The 19,705-nt window shown below is 39.3% G+C and overlaps 1 protein-coding gene across 3 annotated transcripts in view; it reads left to right on the plus strand.

The window, feature by feature from the left end:
• The first annotated feature begins 4,966 nt into the window (after positions 1-4,966).
• The window catches only part of LRRK2 (leucine rich repeat kinase 2), a 67,782-nt gene continuing 53,043 nt past the window's right edge, over positions 4,967-19,705 (plus strand). For 2 of the 3 annotated variants that reach the window (XM_061366239.1, XM_061366240.1), the window contains exons 1-6: positions 4,968-5,359; positions 5,468-5,553; positions 9,689-9,795; positions 14,416-14,504; positions 16,484-16,618; positions 18,312-18,446. In XM_061366239.1, the coding sequence (XP_061222223.1) occupies positions 5,200-5,359; positions 5,468-5,553; positions 9,689-9,795; positions 14,416-14,504; positions 16,484-16,618; positions 18,312-18,446 (712 nt within the window). In that variant the 5' untranslated portion in view covers positions 4,968-5,199. Of the gene's footprint in view, positions 5,360-5,467; positions 5,554-9,688; positions 9,796-14,415; positions 14,505-16,483; positions 16,619-18,311; positions 18,447-19,705 lie in introns of all 3 variants that reach the window. The other variant, XM_061366241.1, reaches the window with a different exon arrangement.

Raw genomic sequence — 19,705 nt, forward strand, 5'->3', positions numbered from 1 at the left:
TGGTGTCATCTGCAAACCTGCTGAGGGTGCATACGATCCCCTAGTCCAGGTCATTGATAAAGAGTACTGAGCCCTGGGGAACACCAGCTGTGACGAGCTGCCAACTGGATCTAACTCTATTCATCATAACCCTTTGGACCTGGACATCCAGTCAGATTTTTACACAGCAAAAATCATCCAAGCCCATCTGTTGGGAAGTTGTGGAGATGAGGCACCTTCACATAGAGAGCGCAGCAAGAAAGCTCAAGCCCATGGAAGTGCTTCATCTTTTTAAAATTCAAAGCCCTGACAACTAAAACATGAGCTGGAAAGGTCAGAGTAGAATACCTGCCCTGCCACTTTTTTCTGAAGCGATGAATCCATTACCACCACAGAGCCCCTGCAGGCTAAAAGATAAAAGCAGATAGACCATTTATCAGCATTTTGTCCAGGAGAGAATCAAATAACTGTCATATCACTTCTGAACAGACCCTGTCTGAGCACTTTCTGTCATTAAAATTAACAGAACTCCCATTCCATTGCAGAGCTTAGAACACACAGGACAGGGATTATTACACAGGGAAAAATATTCAGAGTATTATGCCTTCAGTCATAAATATGCATGGGCTCTTCAAAGCAGACTTCAAAAACAAAACAGGTGGTTATGAAGTCTCCTGTAGTTAAATTTTCATTCCCTTCTCTAAGGGGAGTATAATGAGACAAAACTGAACGTGGAAAAATTGACCTAACTGACATTGCACTCTGTCAGAAAAAGCTTGCAACAGAGTCCCCAGGTAACACCTAACACAGACTCTGCAGGCTCACCCAGTGATGTAAAGCACTGCAAATAAAACAGCAAGAGAGCGGGAGGAACATTAAAAAAACCCAACCAAAAACAGCAATGGTCCAGGGAAAAAGAACTGTTCCAGAAGACCACCTTCCTTTCCAGTTAACACATTAAAACCAGCCTATAATCTTTCCTTGCACACAGCCTCCCTCTCCTGTCAAAAAGAGGAAGCTTCAGTTCTGAAATACTGCTTGCATCACACTGCAACATACCGTGCTTTCACAACCGACAGTCTCTGTGTTTCCTGATCTCTCATGCTATATGCATCACATAACATCCAAATCAGTGTCAACACCGAAGTGTTGGGTTTGGAGATGCTCAAAACCCAACTGGACACAGGCTTGAGCAACCTGCCCTAACTGACCCTCCTCTGAGCAAGGATGGACTAAACAGATGTCACTGCCAACCTCAACTCTTCTGTGATTCTCAGATTAATTACTATTGAATATTGACTTGGCAATGAAATAACAATGCTAAAGCCTGAAGTAAGTTTGTAAAATGCAAAGGTCAAAGAGAAGCAGCTTCCAGGTCCATTTTACAAACAGATAAAGCTTAAGCTCAGTGAAAAAGCAGAAGTCACAAGGCCACATTGTCAGGTTAAGTGTGTGGGAACTAGCTGTCAAAACTGGAAAAATACCAATACAAGATCAGAGAAAGGTCAGCAAAATAAGAAAAGCCTTCATCGTAACTTTATTTTTTTGGCATGCAAGAAAAATCAGGATAGTTTTTCTGTAAACTTACAAAAACAGAAGTAAAAGTAACAGTTCAGCTGTCTCAAGAGGTCAGTATTCAAATTCTGTTGAACACACCAATATGAGGAATTGTCTTTACACTGCTAACTGCCTCAGATTTCACAAAACCAATAAAATTTAGAATGAAGACTAATGACAGAGGGTCAGTCTGCTTCTCCCTCACACTGCTCTGTGGACATGGGGGAAACTTCTAGCAGCTTCTCACTGACACCAGCCCTGCAGTCCCTCTGCTACCAAAACCTTGCCAAGCAAACTAAATATAACTTATTATCTGTTTTTATTTATAATCCTGTCTAAGCTCATGCATTAGTATAATTTGCTTTTCCCATCTCTTGTGCCTTCCACAGGAACACCTTTCATCCATCTGAAGAAAAAAACCTCAACAACCAAAACCAAACCCAAAATGTAAGATACTATCTTGGTACTGACTGAGGAATCTTGAAGTACAGATTTGACTTACCAGTTTTTATATTGTGTACTGCTGCCAGAAGCCCATTACATACACATGATGGAATAAGGCATAAAGCAGAAGTGATTGCACCAAGGGCATGTGGTCAGACATCAGCACTCATTCAGTCATTACAAAAAAAGCTAGTGATTCCTAACAGTGAAGTCTGGCAAAAAAAGACATCCCATTATGTGTGTTAAAAAGACAGTTATCAAGGTAAAACCCAAACATTCACATTGTTCTATATTCTCTCTACAAGCCAAATCTCAGTCTTCGGATTTTATTTAATATTCCATGTAACTCCACATTACCTCAAAGTTTTCACAAGTCACAGCAGGAAAGGAAAAGCAGGGTGGCCTAAAACAGTCGGACTGCCATTAATAATGCCACCATGAAGCAGTAAGGATCCAGTTCATTTGAATACGTGTGTCATAACTCCAGGGATCTCTGCTGTCATGCAATTTTTCAGTTGTAATACTGGAATGCAAAAGCTGGAGGTAGACATCTGTTCTTACACATTATCAGGCAGAACAGTTTATTAGTCTCGGCTACGTTCACGTATCATGTTATGTCTTTATAGCTGTCTAGATGGTCACACAGAAGAGACTATATATTAATTACTTCATGGGTATTGGTCGTTCCATCTAAGAGGATAAATATAGAACAGTCCAAACAGGGCAGTTAGCTACCAATCTCATTAAAAACAAAAAGTGGATATAACTCTTTTACACCCAAAGCACCCACCCTCAAGAACAAGCCAGCTGCTACAGAAATCTGGTACATATCATAAAATACACGAAAAGGAAACCTCAAGGGAACACAAGTGCTTGGAAGTGAAAGTCATCTGGAACCTAAGCAGCAACAAGGGAGGTGGAGTGACAACAAAACCCCTTGATGCCTAACTAGGCCATGCTGAAGAAATTACAGTTGAGATCTCAAGTCTGAAAAGATATCTTTAAATGTATAAACCAAGGTTACACTTTAGCTCTGTTTGCTTTCTCTTTCCACTCATCTATCTCATACCCTGGCCTTAAGTTTGCTAAGCAGCTAACGGTTGCATGGGAGAGTTGATCAGAAAAAACTATCACAGAAAAGGTTCTAAAAAGCAGCAAAACAAACTATAATATACACAAACTCTCAAGTGGTCCAGCACACAGAGAACAACATAATTCAGGAGAAAGGCCTAGTCCCCAGTTTTCTTTAAAGAAATTCACAACATTTTACCACTTACATTCACTGAAATGCTAATGCATAACTCTTACTTGCTCATTCTTTCAGAAACCACAGCTACAGCTGCTCTGCTAAATGCACAAACCAGCCTCAAATTCAGGTCAAGATCAAGATCTGAAAGTTGCATTAATACAACTATCTGTATCACAAGTTGTAACTTGCAACAGGCATTTCCAATCTGTATGAACTACTTGAAAAACCTTTTGCTTAAGTCTGGTAATGACTACAGCTTTGCAGATACTGGAGAAAGCAGATTCCTGATATAACCTCACAGATGTATTTGCATTCATGCTATTTGCAATAAAAAAGAATCTTGTCAAAACTGCAGGAAGCCAGCAATGAGGCTTTAAATCTAGAATATAATTTTTAAATTTTTCTTTGTGCTAGAATTACTGCTGCTGCAGAAAGGAAAGATGCCTTTCAAGTGAAACTAATCCATTTAATTCAAGCAATTTTTGGTTTAGTCCAGATGTAGTGCATTCCACGCATGTCAAGCTGTGAGTCATTACTTCACAAAACTATCTCACATTCATATTTGTTTTCCAGTGCTTTAGAGAGGGAGAAACTAGCTCACCATTTACAAAGTGCGGTCCTAGTTAACAGACTGTAATTGGGGTGCCACACAATAGTTCCTTTATGCACAAAAGCCTAAGAATGATGATGACAGCAATGCACAAGCTTTAGGGCCAGAGAAAGTTTATTCAGGACCATGTGGCTTCAAAGGCATTACTAAATGCTGTTTATTAATTTTTGAGAAAATCACTGACCTCTAAGCCAGCTAATTTAATAAACGTTATGTAGCTTTATCAACCAAATACTGCAATCTTAGCAAAAGTTTAAATAAATCCATACTCCCAAAATATATTTGTCTACCAAAAGTCCAGTTCAACTGAAGAGTTTACTCCCTTAATTATTACATGCAAGTTCTTTATGTAACCTATTATACTGATACTGCCTTTCTAATCGAGGATTATTTAGAAGAGTGATTACTAGTCGGCTACCCACTCACCACTGTCTTGGAAGGGCAGCATAGGTATCAGAAATATTGCCAGACCTCAGGTAGATTGTATCAACCACCAACGAAGCAATGAATGCCACAGCAAGAGAACCTCCTTATCTCCAAACAGCAATCTCTCCCACTACAAGGCTTGGGAGGAAACCTGACTTCTAAGTGCCACAAAGATTGGCTTCAAACAAACCCACAGATCTAAGCCCACAAGGCCAGAGCATATGCCACCCTCACAGAGGTGAGCTACAGCTACAGCTTCACCTCAGCGGCCACAGCAGCCTTAGGAACTGAGTTCCGCCTCCAGCTCCCCTGGCCCCTCACAGACCCACCACGTAGGCTGACAACCGATGCACCACATGAGGCTGGAAGGCACTCCACCCACCCAGGGATGAGCACAATGGGTACACACATCGCCTATAGCGGCTACCCCTCTACTGCCTTACCTAGTAGGGCACAATATATATGCATGTTTTCTTCTTCAACAACACCAAAAACAGAAGACAACTCCCACAATACCGATATTCCCTACTATTCCCACCCTCACCTCAGTCGGTGGCCCGCCCGCCAGACACTTTTATAACATGGAAAAGCACAACGGGGCGGAACCTGTGCTCCAGCTCTGCGACTCTATTGGGCAGCTGTGCTGTTAATCACTGAAACGGGCAACCTGCTAGCACGCCTGGCCTCTTTGGCCTCTTGCCTAAGTGACTCGGGCTCCCTCTAGAGGCAATGGCGGTGAGCCCGTGAGGGCTGACCCGTCCCTGGGTCCCCGGCGTAGTGGGAGGGAGGGGCGGTTCGAAACCGCCCGGTGACGCCGGACGGTACTGCGAGTGCGGCGTCGCGACAGGCCCGCGGCACTCAGGCCTTGTCAACGCGGGCCTCGGTGGCCGGCGGATGGGGTGAGGAGCTCGCCGTGGCGGGCAGAGGGTCGGCCATGGCCAGCGCCGGCTCTGAGGAGGGGGAGGCAGTGGCGAGGGAGGAACAAGCCCTAAGGAAGCTGGTCGTCCGGCTCCAGAACGTGCAGGAGAGGAAGCGGCTGGAAACGCTGGTGCAGACCCTGAGCGACCTCCTGGAGCTGGCGGCCCGGCAGAGCGGTAAGGCGCGGGAGACCCCTGCCCTGCCGTGCCCTGCCCTGCCCGGCCCGGCCCTGCCCCGCCCCGCTCCGCCGGTGGCTAACGCGGCCTGTCCCTGTCCCCCCACAGCCCCCCGGCTTTTCAGCGGCAAGAATGTCCATGTGCCCCTGCTGCTGGTGGTGGACCTGTACCCGAGGGCGGCGGGCGTGCAGCAGGTAAGGGCGTCCGGTCCGCGCCGCTCCGGCTTCGCTCCTTGGGAGGAGCCGATCCCGCGGTCCTTTCCCGGAATAAAAGTTGCCGCTCTGCTTGTTTGTTTCTTTTTAACTTGCACTCGTTCAGGCCTCTTCATGAAGTGCTGCCGTTCTGTAACAGGGCTCTGTATCCGCCCGCATTTAAAGGGACAAGTGTTCCAGCTTGCTGCGGGTACCTCTCGTTGCATTTCTATGTAAAGGGCAGAAGGTGAAGTAGGAAATAAAAAATAAGTAATGTGAACACAGTACGACATAGTCTTCTAAATTGCTAGTGAAGTTACCTAATGTATTTTCGACGTGGCAGTATTGAATTCTGACATGGTTAAACAAACTTCGGAAAAGCAGAATTTTACAATATGAATTCATACATATGTAGCCCTATCCTGGAGAGCCCAGTTTGGGGGTTTGGTGGGTTTTTTTTGGAAGGGGGAGGGCGATTCTTTTAGCTAAGAGTATGTTCTTAACTTTAAGGGTCTGCTTGGCTGCTCCTGTAACTTGACATTGGCCCATTTAGATTAGGTGTGGCACTTGAACAATTTGATGTTATAGTTATGGTAGGGCTGCCAGACTTGTCACATGGAACAGCTCCTTCCTGGCAGGTATATATTAATTTCTGACTATGTTATGCTTAAAGGATGTTTATAAGCTCTTTTACTTTTTTTTCAATTCAAATAGAAGACAAAACATAACCTATATTGCAAATGCCTCTTAAGCAATAATATATTTTAAGGTGGGGTTCTTTTGTTTAGTAGAACTTAGCTAGAGGTCAAAAGATTAAAATATGAATTTGTACTTGTGTAATTATTCTGGAACAACAGTGATCCCAGGTTTCCTTTGAAGATCACATATCTGTGCAGACTGAAGTTCTAAGTTATTTTACAGTTCAATTGGCAGGTCATTAAGAAAAACAGAAGGAAGAATAAGCAGTTATTTTCAGTGTAAGGCATATTTTGTATATAACAATTTGCAAAACCACTGTCCAGAAGTTTAGACAAGGAAGTAAAAATTATGAAATCCAACCACAGTCAGTAGGTGTGAAATGACAGCACAAGAGTCCCAGAAGTGCAGGAGGAAGATAGTGATTTTCATTTTAACCATGTTAAAGAGCCTCACTGATTTAATGTATAATTTTAAACTGAGTTTACTCTTCTCTCTGCCTACACTTGCAGTTGTAACAGTGTTTCAGTTTAGATGTTTTAGAGCTCTTTTGCATTATTACGTATTAAAGTGTGAAATTCATAGCCAGTGCAAAGCTCAAATGCTGTCCTTCACAAAAATGACATAGGCAGCTCTTCCTTCACATTCAGTTGTGATGTTTACGAACATCCACAATATGTTAGTAGAGCTGTCTTGCTTCACTCACTGTGATTCATTTACAGTCTTTGTGAATATACAATTCTCACTTTATAGCAGCAATGGAGTAATGTGGTCCTGATTTCAGTGCAGTCTTTTCATACTGCTAATGAATTTTCATTGAATAAATGCATTAATCAGCCTCTTCTGCTTTTGGTTTTGTAATATATTTGACTCACATAAGAGAATAAACACAGTAAGAGATGTATCTGAAGCGAGGATTTTCTTCCCTTCCCCTCCTTAACTGCTTTCAAAGCACCATGTTGCACTGCTGTTCCACAGGCTTGTATGGAGTAAATTTGCTTAACCCTGCAAGCTTCTTTAGAAGTAGGATGGTACCAGGCTGAAAAGTCAATAGTTCCTTAAAGTAAAATAGATGTCTGTAAGTAAATATGGTAGTTTCCTACCACAGTTACTCTGGCAGTGATTGGAGCAGCTTAGGAACTCTTAGAGCAAATTATGTTTACTCTTGAGTAAAGAGCAGTTAGCAGAGCTTTATTGTGTCGTGTAGAAGGTGTGACCTAATGTAATATAAATTCATTGCATGCTAGAAATGAAAAGGGTCTGATTTAAAAATAACAGCATTTCAGTGCTGCCACCAGCTGTTTCTGTGTATAGGCACCTGTTTGAGTGTTTATAAGAATGTCTTTGTTTACTGTTTTGGTTTGGTTTTTCTTTTCCTTGTGGCCTGTAGGATTTCTGTTATTTAAAAGACCCTTACTTTTTTACATAATTATTTAACAGATAATAAGTTTTCTATTATCTCAGGTTGTGATTTTAATATTGTGAAATAGACCACATGTCAGCAAGTCAGATGTTTCCACTGGTCTTCTCTGGATCCACAGTTCTTATGAATGTTTGTTGATACTTGGAGTCACATCAAAATAAAAATGTTTAAAGGAAATAAAAAAAGCCATCAGAAACAGTTTTAATACAGAAAGGAGTTTTCTAAAGTCATTAAGCTGATTTTCAGCAAGTTCAAAATTTTACAAGAACAGTTAGGATGAAATGAAGTGGGAATTTTAAAATGATATCTAAGCAAAACACAGTGAATGAGTGAGTGGTCACCTCTACATTGGCTTTGCCATGTAGATTTGAAATTTGTACCTAACTGATAAGCTGTTTTGCTTGGAATATGGAAAATTAGGTAATTATATATCCTCCTCTCAGGGAGGACTGATGATTGCCAAGACTATTCTTTGCACCTATGTTTAGTCAGGACACAAGCCAGCTAAATCTTCCTGAGTGTCCATAGTAATAGTCTCATGTAAAGCAAGACAGCTTGCAATCCCAGGAAGAGAAGAGCATGGAAATTGGTTTGTGGTCAAGTTCAGTCTGCAGACATTAAGGTTGTAATTGGCTGATAACATTTGGCTCTGCAAATCTGAACTGAAACAGAACTACTGCAGACAGTGTGACTATAGCCCATGTAGCCAAGTACGTGGAAGATAAAAGCAGAATTCCAGTTCCCAGGGACTACATCATCATTATCATATTTGCCAAAGTTGTGATGAAAGCTGTGTAGGTTCAACCCTATGCTGTTCCTATGGGTGTCTCTATCCTATCAGACTTACAGTTTCATGTCTCTCGTCTTGCAGAATGTAGTGTTAGAGATGATGCACTTTCCATGCACTTTGCAATTAAACTCTTTGGAGGTAGTCATTTACATTCCTGTTGTTGGCTGTCCTGTCTTGACCCCTTTGCTTCACATAACTCTTCTGCTGAAAAAATGATCCAGTTACACATAGAGTTTTTGAGCCATACTTAGATTATCTCCTTTGTTGACCCTATTCTTGAAGCACACAGACCTACTTCCACTTTTTTTTTTTTTTTCTGTTTATTTATATGGCTAAGGAAACCTTTATGCCTTGTTTTCATTCCTTCTTGTAAAATCTGTTTCATCTTGGCTTTTGACATTGCTCAGTTCACTTCTTGCTTTTCAATGCATCAGGGTTTTCTTGCTCATCAGTTAATCCATTGTACAGATTTTGCTTACTGCATCCCCACTAAAGCCCATTCAGTCATATCACCCTGCAGGTGTTCATAATACATCGGGTTCATCTAATACAGAAGACCAAAGAGGAACATTGTTTTTTTGCATTATTTAGTGATGTGTGAAAGTCAAAGAATTTGTGTAGGATAGGTAGTTATTAATTACAAACATATTTGGTTTAGTTCATCTTTCCTTCCTTGTGATCTCAGAACTTTCACTGCCTTCATTACATTTTGAAAGCATACAATACTGAGGATGGTGAGATTATGAAATATATAGTATTGCTTAGGTATCTCATCCCCATTTAAACACTGGACACCTTTAAAAACCTATATTTTCTCCTTATAATTTGCAATTAAATGGCAGATTCCTATGGAAACACCCATTCTTCAATAAAGCTAGACTACCAGTAATAGTGCAGTGGTCTTTCCTGGCCCATAAAGACATACATGCTATGGATCTCTGTCAACATCTCTTTTAACTGTGTGTCCTTCATACTCAAGCAGTGCTGAAGCACACTGAGAGTGATGTGTTACTACAAGCAGTGTATTCAGAATCGTTAGCATATCTGGTTTACCTTCATCGTTTCACTTTTTATGTCATTTGTCTTCTGTGTTAATTAATTTTCCCTTATTGATTTAACAAGATAACTTTTCATAGCATCCTTCTTGCAAAACCCAAGAATATTAGAAGACAAAACTGATGTTTCAAATAGATTATCCCTCTTAAAATAGCTATATTTTTGTTTTACAGATGGGTTGGTCACTTCTTTGTAAATTAATAGAAATTTGTCCAAGTACTCTACAGAACATAGCTCCTAAGGATGTTGGGAAGGACTGGGAAGTACTGGGTGTTCACCAGTAAGTATTTTGTATGTAAAGCGTCTTCTGGAATGAGTGGTTATCATGACAGCATATTTGTGCAATGAGATATATTTATAGAAATTTGTTACATCAGCTTCTAAATGGTTCAAGATTTTTGTGGGCTTTTTCAGCCTTCATAATGGGAGACTCAGTGCAAGCAGGGATTTTACCTGTATGTACAAATACCTGGTGGAGAAAGTAAAGGAGACTAGCCAGGCTCTTCTCAGTGGTTCCCAGTGGCAGGATAAAAAGTAATGAGCACAAACTGAAATACAGAAAATTAGACATTAAAATATTAAACGTAAAAAACTCCTTAAGCATTAAAAAACAGGTAATTTTTTTTTTTTTTTGCTTTTAATTTTTGTTGTAAGGTTGATCAAACACTGGACCAGGTTGCCCATAGAGTTTGGAGTTTGTGAGTTTCAAACCTTTTAGATACTCGGAACCTGACTGGACGTGGCTCCAAGCAATCAGTTGTAGTTGACCCTCCTTTTAGCTGGAGAGTTGAAACAGGAGACCTTCAGAGGTCCATGCCAAATTCAGCAATGGTGGGATTCTCTGGTTATCAATGTCTTCCATTTTAATAGATAGATACAGTATTATCTGGATGGTTGTGCATGTGATTTTTTTCCAAACATGAGGGATTGTATCCACAAGCCTAAAATAGTGTGGATCAAGAAGAGGGGGGGTTGTCACACCTAATCTTACTGTCTAAAAAGTAAGCACTAAACTAGGTCAGTGGACACAATTACCTGCAGAGAGCATGGTCTAGTCCATCTTTTTAGTAAGTTATCCAGGAGCAAACTGTGGTTTGGACTTGCTCATCTCTGTCCATTAACTGTTGAGGGAGCCTAAGGAGCTAGTTTCTGGGTGGCTGTGGTTAGATGGGATTAAAACCCACACAGCTTAGCTCTATAGTTGTCACATAGCACAAATGGTAACTGTAGATGTAGATGATACAAATGGGGAAGAAGAGCTTGGATAGGTCTTCTTTGGTCATGTTGCTCATTCAGGGCTGATATGACAGCAAGAAGGTACAGCCTTAAAACTCCCCTAGTGAGTATCATAGAATCATAGAATAGTTAGGGTTGGAAAGGACGTTAAGATCATCAAGTTCCAACCCCCCTGCCATGGGCAGGGACACCTTGCTCTAAACCATATCATCCAAGGCCTTGTCCAACCTGGCCTTGAACACTGCCAGGGATGGAGCATTCAAAACCTCCTTGGGCAACCTATTCCAGTGCCTCACCACCCTAACAGGAAAGAATTTCCTCCTTATATCCAATCTAAACTTCCCCTGTGTAAGTTTTAACCCATTACCCCTTGTCCTATCACTACAGTCCCTGATGAAGAGTCCATCCCCACCATGCCTATATGCCCCCTTCAGATACTGGAAGGCTGCTATGAAGTCTCCACGCAGCCTTCTCTTCTCCAGGCTGAACAGACCCAACTTTCTCAGCCGATCTTCATATGGGAGGTGCTCCAGTTCCCTATCATTCTCGTGGCCCTCCTCTGGACTTGTTCCAATAGATCCATGTCCTTTTTATGTTGAGGACACCAGAACTGCACACAATACTCCAAGTGAGGTCTCATGAGAGCAGACTAAAGGGTATGTCTCTGCCTTTATAGTCTTCACCATACCTTTCCTTAGAAAGGTTGCTGTCGTAAGATCATTTGCATGAAGATGCAGTTTGGGTTTGTGGGGTTTTGCTTGTTCATCTTATGGTGGCTAGAGTACATGGTCAGTAGGGGAATGAACTCCCTTAAAAGAAGTGCTGGCAATTTTTGTTAGAAAATGAAAGTGATTTTGGTTGCTTTTTTGTGAGCAAGAAACAAGGGGCTAGTTACAATTTCTTTGGCAGATTAAAGACGTGCTAACTGAGAGCTATTCTGAGACTTAGAGCTATTGCTGTTCATTCTGGGCCCCAGAAAAATTATTCTTTTGGGGCTGATCTTTCCCATAACCTCTTCAAAGTCCACACAGTGCCTGCGGTTGAACAAAGCATCCTTTTCAAGCTCAAACTTCACAAAAAACCCTGTTAATAACATTACCGTACACAATTCCTTTCCACTACCAGTATTTTAGCCAACTCTGTGTCCCTGTCTGATATGTTGGCAGTTTTTCTTGCTGTGGAGAAACTTGTTCATAGTGGGGGAGTAAGCTCATACATTTCTGTCAATGCCAAAGACAGAGCAAACCAGCCAAATTATATTTCAGTTTCCTTGTAGGTGGATTGGACTACTGCTGTGCATCAACACTATGATGAATATGTGCTGTTTGCAGCAAGGCAGGAGACAGTTATGGTAGAGAATAAAAGTTTTTTATTTGGTTTTTTTTTTTGAGCTTTTTTGTCCAAGAGATTTTCACTTTCGTGTGTTTATTTTAGAACAGAAATCTTAAGCGGGGAAAAAGCATTTGTTTCTTGTCTGTCAACCACGGGCCAACTTGACCACATTACAATTGTTTAGAAACAGTAGTTTTGTATTGATGTCCATGTTCTTGACAGGCAGTGTGATAATTAGTCACTGTGAGGAGAAAGGAGGGAAATTCCTTCAGTGTATTTGTATCTTCTTTACAAGCTCAGAGACTTCATGAGATGTTTCATAATCTCTTATGTTAAAATCTCATACACTCAATGAGGTTTAGAAGATTTTACATCCTCATTCTTGGTTATACTTGAAATGGGAGGGTGTATGCAGGGAATTTTCTCTTTGTATTGGACATGCTTTAGTGTATGATTATTTTACCCTGCAGTATACTTAGTCAGCTCATGTCTTATATTTATCATTTATATATCAGCATTTGCCTGAAACAGATCACCCTGTATTAAATGCCCTCATCCCAAAGCAGTGTTTCTTCCCCACAGCAGAAATAATGAGTCATTGACAAAGTAGACAGGAAGAGATGTTTAGTAGCTCCAGAGCATTTGATAGTGGGTTTTCCATTCATGCAGACTGTAAAGAGCAAGGAAGTCTTGCTCCATAGCTACTTATGCAGTAAAGAGGTGATGGAATCTTCACCCCATGTACAGTTTCTACATGTGTATGCATATGCACACACACCTGCCATCACACAGTAAAATGCATTAGTAATGCTTAAGAATAGAACATGCTTAAGAATAGAACACTTTAATCAGGACGTTGAAGCAGATTTAAGAGTGTCTGTTTAGCTACTCTACCAGCTTGGTTAGAGTGGCTCTTGTTTTTTCCTTGATTCATCATCCTGCTACTTAGATCCATACATGCGGGCTGTATACTGGGACAATAATTTGCCTCAGGACTGAAAACCCAAATGCCACCGTCTGTCCTTGTCTGTAGGGTTGAAGTCCAAGGTGTGCATACAGAAGATTCAGTGAGGTAACTTTAAGTGCTGCTTTTTGTTCTTCGAGAGAAAAAAAAGTATTGCAACTACTGCACAATCCATTTTTATTAGATATTATATATACAAAGACTCACATTTGAAGATTATTAAGACTGCAGAATCAAGTTCTCCAAAATCATGAAAATAAAAAAAAGAAGGTTTCTTTAGAGTTGGTGTTTGTTGGAGGTGTTTTTTTTTTGTGTAAGCCTATCCATCTTTATTTAGTTTTTAATTACACAGTCTGGATTTCCCCTCCCCCCCTTTTGAGATATGCTTCATTCAGTGCAAAATTAATGATTACGTATTTTCTATCCTCAGCATCCTTCAGTGTTTGGCCCACTGCCTTATTTACTGTATGCTAGTGATACCTTGTGTGAAAACTGGCCTATTCATTTTCTTCTTGGCTTTTCTTAGTGTTCATAAGTATTGTCTAGAGCTTTTAAAATTTTGTTTATTGGGAAGATGTAATGGATATGCGATCACTGTATTACAGATGGTAGTTTAGGCAAAGTATGTTTGAAGTACCACCTGATTTTTGGGTGCCCAGTTTGGTACATGCACTGGAATTTTCAGAGTACTTAGCATTGTTTCTCTGATTACAAAGTCAGCTTTGGTTGGCTCTAATGCAGCATTTCACAGGTCTCAGGTTGGGCCACCCAGAAAGTAAGGAGTCTGCAATGGGCAGAAGGAGTCTGCAATGGGCAGTTTATGAAATATTTCTTTTTAGTGAATTGTTCAGCATCACACAAGTCCTATGTGGTGGAAACTTAGGTAGGGTAGAGTTCTTCAAGATGCTGTTCAGTTTCTTTCACTGGAAAGCTGCTGCTTCTCTTCCAACAAAACCATGATAATTCGCTGTAACTTAGCTCTTGCTATGCACAGAACAGTGCTGGACTGTCCACAGTCTGCTGTGCTCCACAACCCTGTTTCCTGTAGAGTAACTCCATCCTGAATGAGACTTGTCCTCTGTAGAATTTATATAACTAATTAAAAATTAAAGTAAAATTAATAAATTATGCATCATTTTAATGAAGTATGATAATAGGTAAAATACCAACATTATTTTATTGCTAAATTGAAAAAAAACATAAACTGAAATAAAAATTTAAAAAATAAAAATTGGGAGTTTTTTTAAGCTTTTGCTAACTTCTGTAACTATTTTAAGGAAAAAGTTTGATAAAATTTTGTGTATGTCAATATTTCTTTAGCTGTAACTCTTTTTTCTTTTTCTTTTTCTTTTTTTTTTTAATTTTTAGACAGATTCTTAAAATGCTTACAGTCCACAAAGGAAATATAAATCTCTCAGTAATAGGACTGAAAGCATTGAATCTACTCCTCATGTCAGGTATTGTGGGGTTTACTTTCCTATTTTGTCTAAGCCTTTAAAACACAAAACTGTGGTATGAAGTGTGTGACTGTGCATGCCAAACCTGATTTTTCTGTCTTGTTTTACTCTGTGGAGTCACTTGTCATTTGTACTTGTATATGAAATAATAAGAGTACTGCTTTGCATGTTTTTTACGCAGCTAGAAATGATTCTCCAAATTGCAAAGCTGTGAAGAATATGACCAATTAATTTTGCCAACTTGTTATTAGAATAGACACAAATACTTGCTGTGAAGTAGTCAAGTAAAATAACTAAAAACTAATTTTTTCTTACCTAAATATAAATTTGGTGACATTCTGACTTGCTTTCTTTAGTATTGGTTAATACTTTTGAAGACAGTAAATCATCTCTGACATTCATGTTATTTTGCTTAGCAGAGACCTAATCTTGCCAGGCACTGAGAATTTTCTTCATGGTGCTGAGGTTCTTGATCTTCTGTAGAAATTAAAGAGAAACCTTAAAGGAGAGATTATGCATTATGCTATTTTACTCAAGCTAGCATATAATATTAACACAAATTGTTGTTAGGTTAGGAATTCTTCCATTGGCTTTAACAGCTTTATTTACAAACTAAGGATTATAGGCAATACAGCTGTCCAATATTCTACTGTCAGCAGTGAAGCAAGACAGGCACTTTCAGGGGATAGCTCATGCTATTGATTCATTTATTATATAAGATCAGTTATCTCTTGAACCTGTTTTCCTCTCCCTTTTGATTGTTGAGAGGTCTGGAGGACTAGCTTAGACTGGACACCTAACTTTTTATCTGCTGAAGTTGGCTAATATAGGTCTCGTTATAAAGTGCTACACTTTATCATTATGTGATTAACATCACTATGTGATTAATAATAGCAAAATCTGGCCATTAGTGAGTAACTGTAATCAACAGCTTCTTCCTTTTAATTGTGAGGTATTGCAAAGGGTCCTAAACTGTTGACTGGATATTCCATAACAGGTTATTCCTGACTGCTACTCTTCTCAGCAGTTGATTAACCAAACTTTAGTTCTCCTTTCAACTATCAGAAATGTTACCTGTCAGAAAAATCTCTTTATTATTGTTTCTTTCTATATGTCTGTAAACTTGAATTGTGCTATATCTGGAGCTGACAGACCAGTGTGAATGCATTCTAGGAAGTTCTTACTAAAAAAAAAAACAAAACCAAAACCAACCAAACCCCCCCAAAAACAATAACAAAAAGCGAAACAAACAAAAAAAAAACAACCAAAAAATCCCACCCACCCTAGCTGCAGCTGAAACACTGCACAGACATTATGAATTCAACTGTTATTGCTGTAAGCTTGAAAAATTGTCATAAATACAAATCTTTTTGCCTACACATGTTATCGAGTAACAGGTTTTTTTCAGGATTTTTTAATATCATAAGAGCAACAGTGAGATTGGCTTTTCAGTTCATTTTCAGGCCAAAGAAATGGCTGAGAGTGTGAGAATGGGGTTTCTTTATACAGATGGACTAATTTCATGGTTGACTATAGCTGACATATACACCTGAAATCCGTTCTTGTTTTCCTCAGTCAGTGTAGTCCTGCCCTCCTTCTTCTATCAAATTTACTTCTTAGTGAAACCTTTCAGCTTGCTGTGTCTGTAAAAAGGGGGATGTTGGTGGGTTAATTTTATACCAGTTTAGTGCTTTGAAGTGGATCATTGAGAAGTCAGACAAGTACCAAAGCAATGCGAAGTAGGAGCAAGAGTGGAAACTATGTTGTTGGCAATAATGTTTTGGAATATCTCAGTTGCATTGTAAAATACTACCTTAAGAGCTAACTTCTTCATGGATTATACAAAACCCTGGATTTCAGTTGTTAGTAAATTTTAAGGACAGTATTAAAGAATTTTGGATTTTAATGGTTAAGTACAGTGCTTCAGTAAGAGCATTGAGAGCTCATCAGTGCAACACGTAATCTCTTCTGCTATTTAGATGTAATTGCTTTCCTGCTCTTGGAGGAAGAAGTGGATGTGTTTTCCCTGATATTTAGTGCCATGCATACCTTCCCTAAAGATGAAGAGATCCAGCAACATGGATGTAAAGCATTACACAAACTTTTTGAGAAAGGTATGTATATCTTGTGGTTTATTAAGATAGAAAAATATTATGTTACAAAAATGCATGGGAGGGGACTGAAGATGTTTATTTGAATATAATAAATGACTCCTTGCATTCTAAATTCTGTTTTATGTATTATATCTGTTCTTTGAATGAGTTAGCACAAAGCAGGTTTTCCAAGTAATATCACAATTTTTCTGAATTAGAGCAATGAATGTGAAAATCAAAATTCCTCTTCGTTTCTGACTCTAGAGTTAACTGAAAAGATGGGATTCAATGTTATGCAATAACACTAGAAAAAAAGAGTAGTTACATTTGATTTTAATTCTCAAAATCCATGATTGTTTATTTGAAGACTGGTAAATTTTAGTGACAAGTAAACAGCTCTAAATTCAAGCGAAATGTTTACACTTAAGAAAAATATGTGATTCTGCTTTTTATCCTGACCGTGCTAAAAGTTGAATATGTATCTGTGTATTATTTCAGTGTTTCTTCTGAGAAATGAAGTCAACATACATTGAATTTCTGCAAAATTCTAAGGAACTGTGCATGTAATGGCCAGAAGTCCCATTGTAGCAGCCTTGCTTTCTATTGAGTTTCTTGGTTTAAAATAAATAATTGAGAAATACAGCCAAGACCGCTGTACTCCTTTGCTTCAAAGATAGTCTCCATTTCTTCAGATTTGTTCTTTCTCGCACCATTTTATGTTGCTTTTTCTAAGTGTTCCTCTCTGTGTGCCTGCAATGATCTTCTGCATTCCTTCCCCTCTTGTACTCTCTTGAAATACTTTTGTCCTGCTGTATTTTCTCCTCAGTCTCCATAAAGTCTGAGCTTCTTAGATTTTTCTGTGCATGTTTTTAATAAGTGCCTGATTTTTATGGACCTACAGATTGCTTCATCTTCTTCTTGATGGCAATGCTAATGTAACAAGTTTCTAGGCTGCCCCTTGCTATGTTTGCCTAGCTCTGAGCAACCTTGTCAGTTATTGTAATGTGAACGTTTGCTTAACTTTAGCTTGAACCAGATTCAGAAAGTAATTCTGCTTACAAAATTTAAAATGTGTTGTTCTTTCTCAACCTGGATCACTTCCCTTATCTGGTTCATTACACAGCCACGCAGTTATGTCAGTACAAATAACAGAGGGCAGAGGTGGAAAAACCTTAAGCCATTATTACAATGTAGGTAAGATATTATTAAAGCATGGCTGTAGTTTATGTACAAAAACTCTATTAATAAAAAAAAGAAGTGGAAAAGTGAAACAAAATCATGGAGTATACAAAATGGCATTACATCAAATTGGTTTCACTGTAAGCTTTAGCCTCGCCTTCACTTACATAATGTCTTGGTGAAGAACATCTGAAGTTAATTCTATAAAAAATGGTTAAAAGACTTCTTGTAAAATGCTGATTCACAGGGAAGCATTTAAAAGTTGTAACTCAGTTACATAAAGTACATAAAGTAACACATAAAGTGTAATCGTAAGTCTAATGCAAGGTGTGTTTTGTTCAGCTGTCAAAGTGTAACCCAGAAAAAGGTCTTTATAAAGTAGCTCAATTTTCAGTAAAAGCAGTCATAACTGTGAAAGATGCTGTTTATGGAGAGTATCTTACTTTCTGTAAAAATAATTGCCTTTTCTCATGTTGTACCAGGATATGAATTATTTCCTCAAAATGTATTGTATCTCTCTTGCTTTTCAATTTAGTTCCAGAGGAGCAGCTGACTGAATTTGTTGAAAGCAAAGATCATATGATCATACTGAAAGTATTTAAAGAGTTTCCAGAGAAGGAAGAGGTGATTCTTCCTGCACTTTATTCATTACATTCCTTAGCTGGTCCATGTAAGTGCATTACTGGAAGTTATTTTCAATTCCTCATTTCCCATAGCTCACCTCAGTCTGCAGTAATCTTTCGGTGATTGTAAGAAAATAGAACTTGCTGGGAGTTGCCAGTCAAATCACTTTTCTGTTTTCTTTGAGATTTACCAATTCGTAATTTTTTGTGAGAAATTTTCATACTCATTCCTTCTGGTAAAACTGAAGTCCCTCATAAAGAGCAGAAAGAGATTTTTTTCTGCTTGGAGTAAGTGGTAACAAAGATGCTTGAAAAGTAAGATGTATTTATTGACTTTATTTATCTTCAGTGAGTTTGAGTAGCAGGTAAGGAACACTGTTGGCAGAGACTGTTCCACAAGGGGAAAATTATCCACACTAATCCAGTGGCCAGGGCTGAGAAAAGGTATCTGGGCTCAGACATCCCCTCTAATCATTCAGTGATGGCTGTGATAGGGAGCACTGGCAGCACTGCACAGTGTCCTCAGTTGCTGTGCGGTAAGACTAAAAGAAAATGTCCTCATTAGGTCTTGTCTTCTGATAACAACAGTCCCTGTTGTGGGCAAAATCAGATCCTCAGAAATGTGCTTGATGAGTTGCGTCAATTTGTTGACAGCAATTTGATCTTGTTGACAGAGGCAGCTCTTGTCAGCTTTCTGCTAATAGATACAAACAAGCACAGAGCAGAGTCCTGCTCTCCGTGTTTTCCATGAGGTACATAATGTACTTTTGCAAATGTGATTCCTGACAAAGCCTTGCTCGTACATCTTGTCTGGCTCTCTTTGAACTGTCCTGGCCCCATATATGCCACAAAACAAGAACAAGACTGGAGTGTCCCATGTTTCATCAGACTCCAAGCTATTCAGTTTCTGTTTCTCCAGCTTCTTGCTGTTCCAGTTTTGTGCTTAAAAAGTGAAGTACTCCTTGAGCCAGAAGTAGTTTTGCCCTAGCCCAGAAGTTACTGCAATTTTCTAACACTTACACAAAGCATAATAAGGGCATGACAAAGACTTGGTGTAAAGTAGGTATTTAGCACTCTCATTTCTGATAAAAGATTGAAAATAGTCAGAGAAACAGAGTTAGCTCACATGTGAATATGTAAAGTGAGGCTGCTTCTGCCCGCATTCATACTCTTGTGGCATTCTGTAATACCTGCAAGAAAATATATTTCTTTAAGGCCTTTTGTTCCAGTGTATGTGCCGTGAGAAACTGAAGGGTAAGAGTTTATTCCAGTATAGTACAACAGCTCTCAAATACCAGTAGTTTTA

This window comes from Neopsephotus bourkii, unplaced genomic scaffold (genome assembly GCF_033783945.1).
Source record: "Neopsephotus bourkii isolate Nb327-2 ecotype Australia unplaced genomic scaffold, CSIRO-AGI_Nbou_v1 NB_1328, whole genome shotgun sequence".
In the NCBI taxonomy this organism is placed as follows: domain Eukaryota; kingdom Metazoa; phylum Chordata; class Aves; order Psittaciformes; family Psittacidae; genus Neopsephotus; species Neopsephotus bourkii.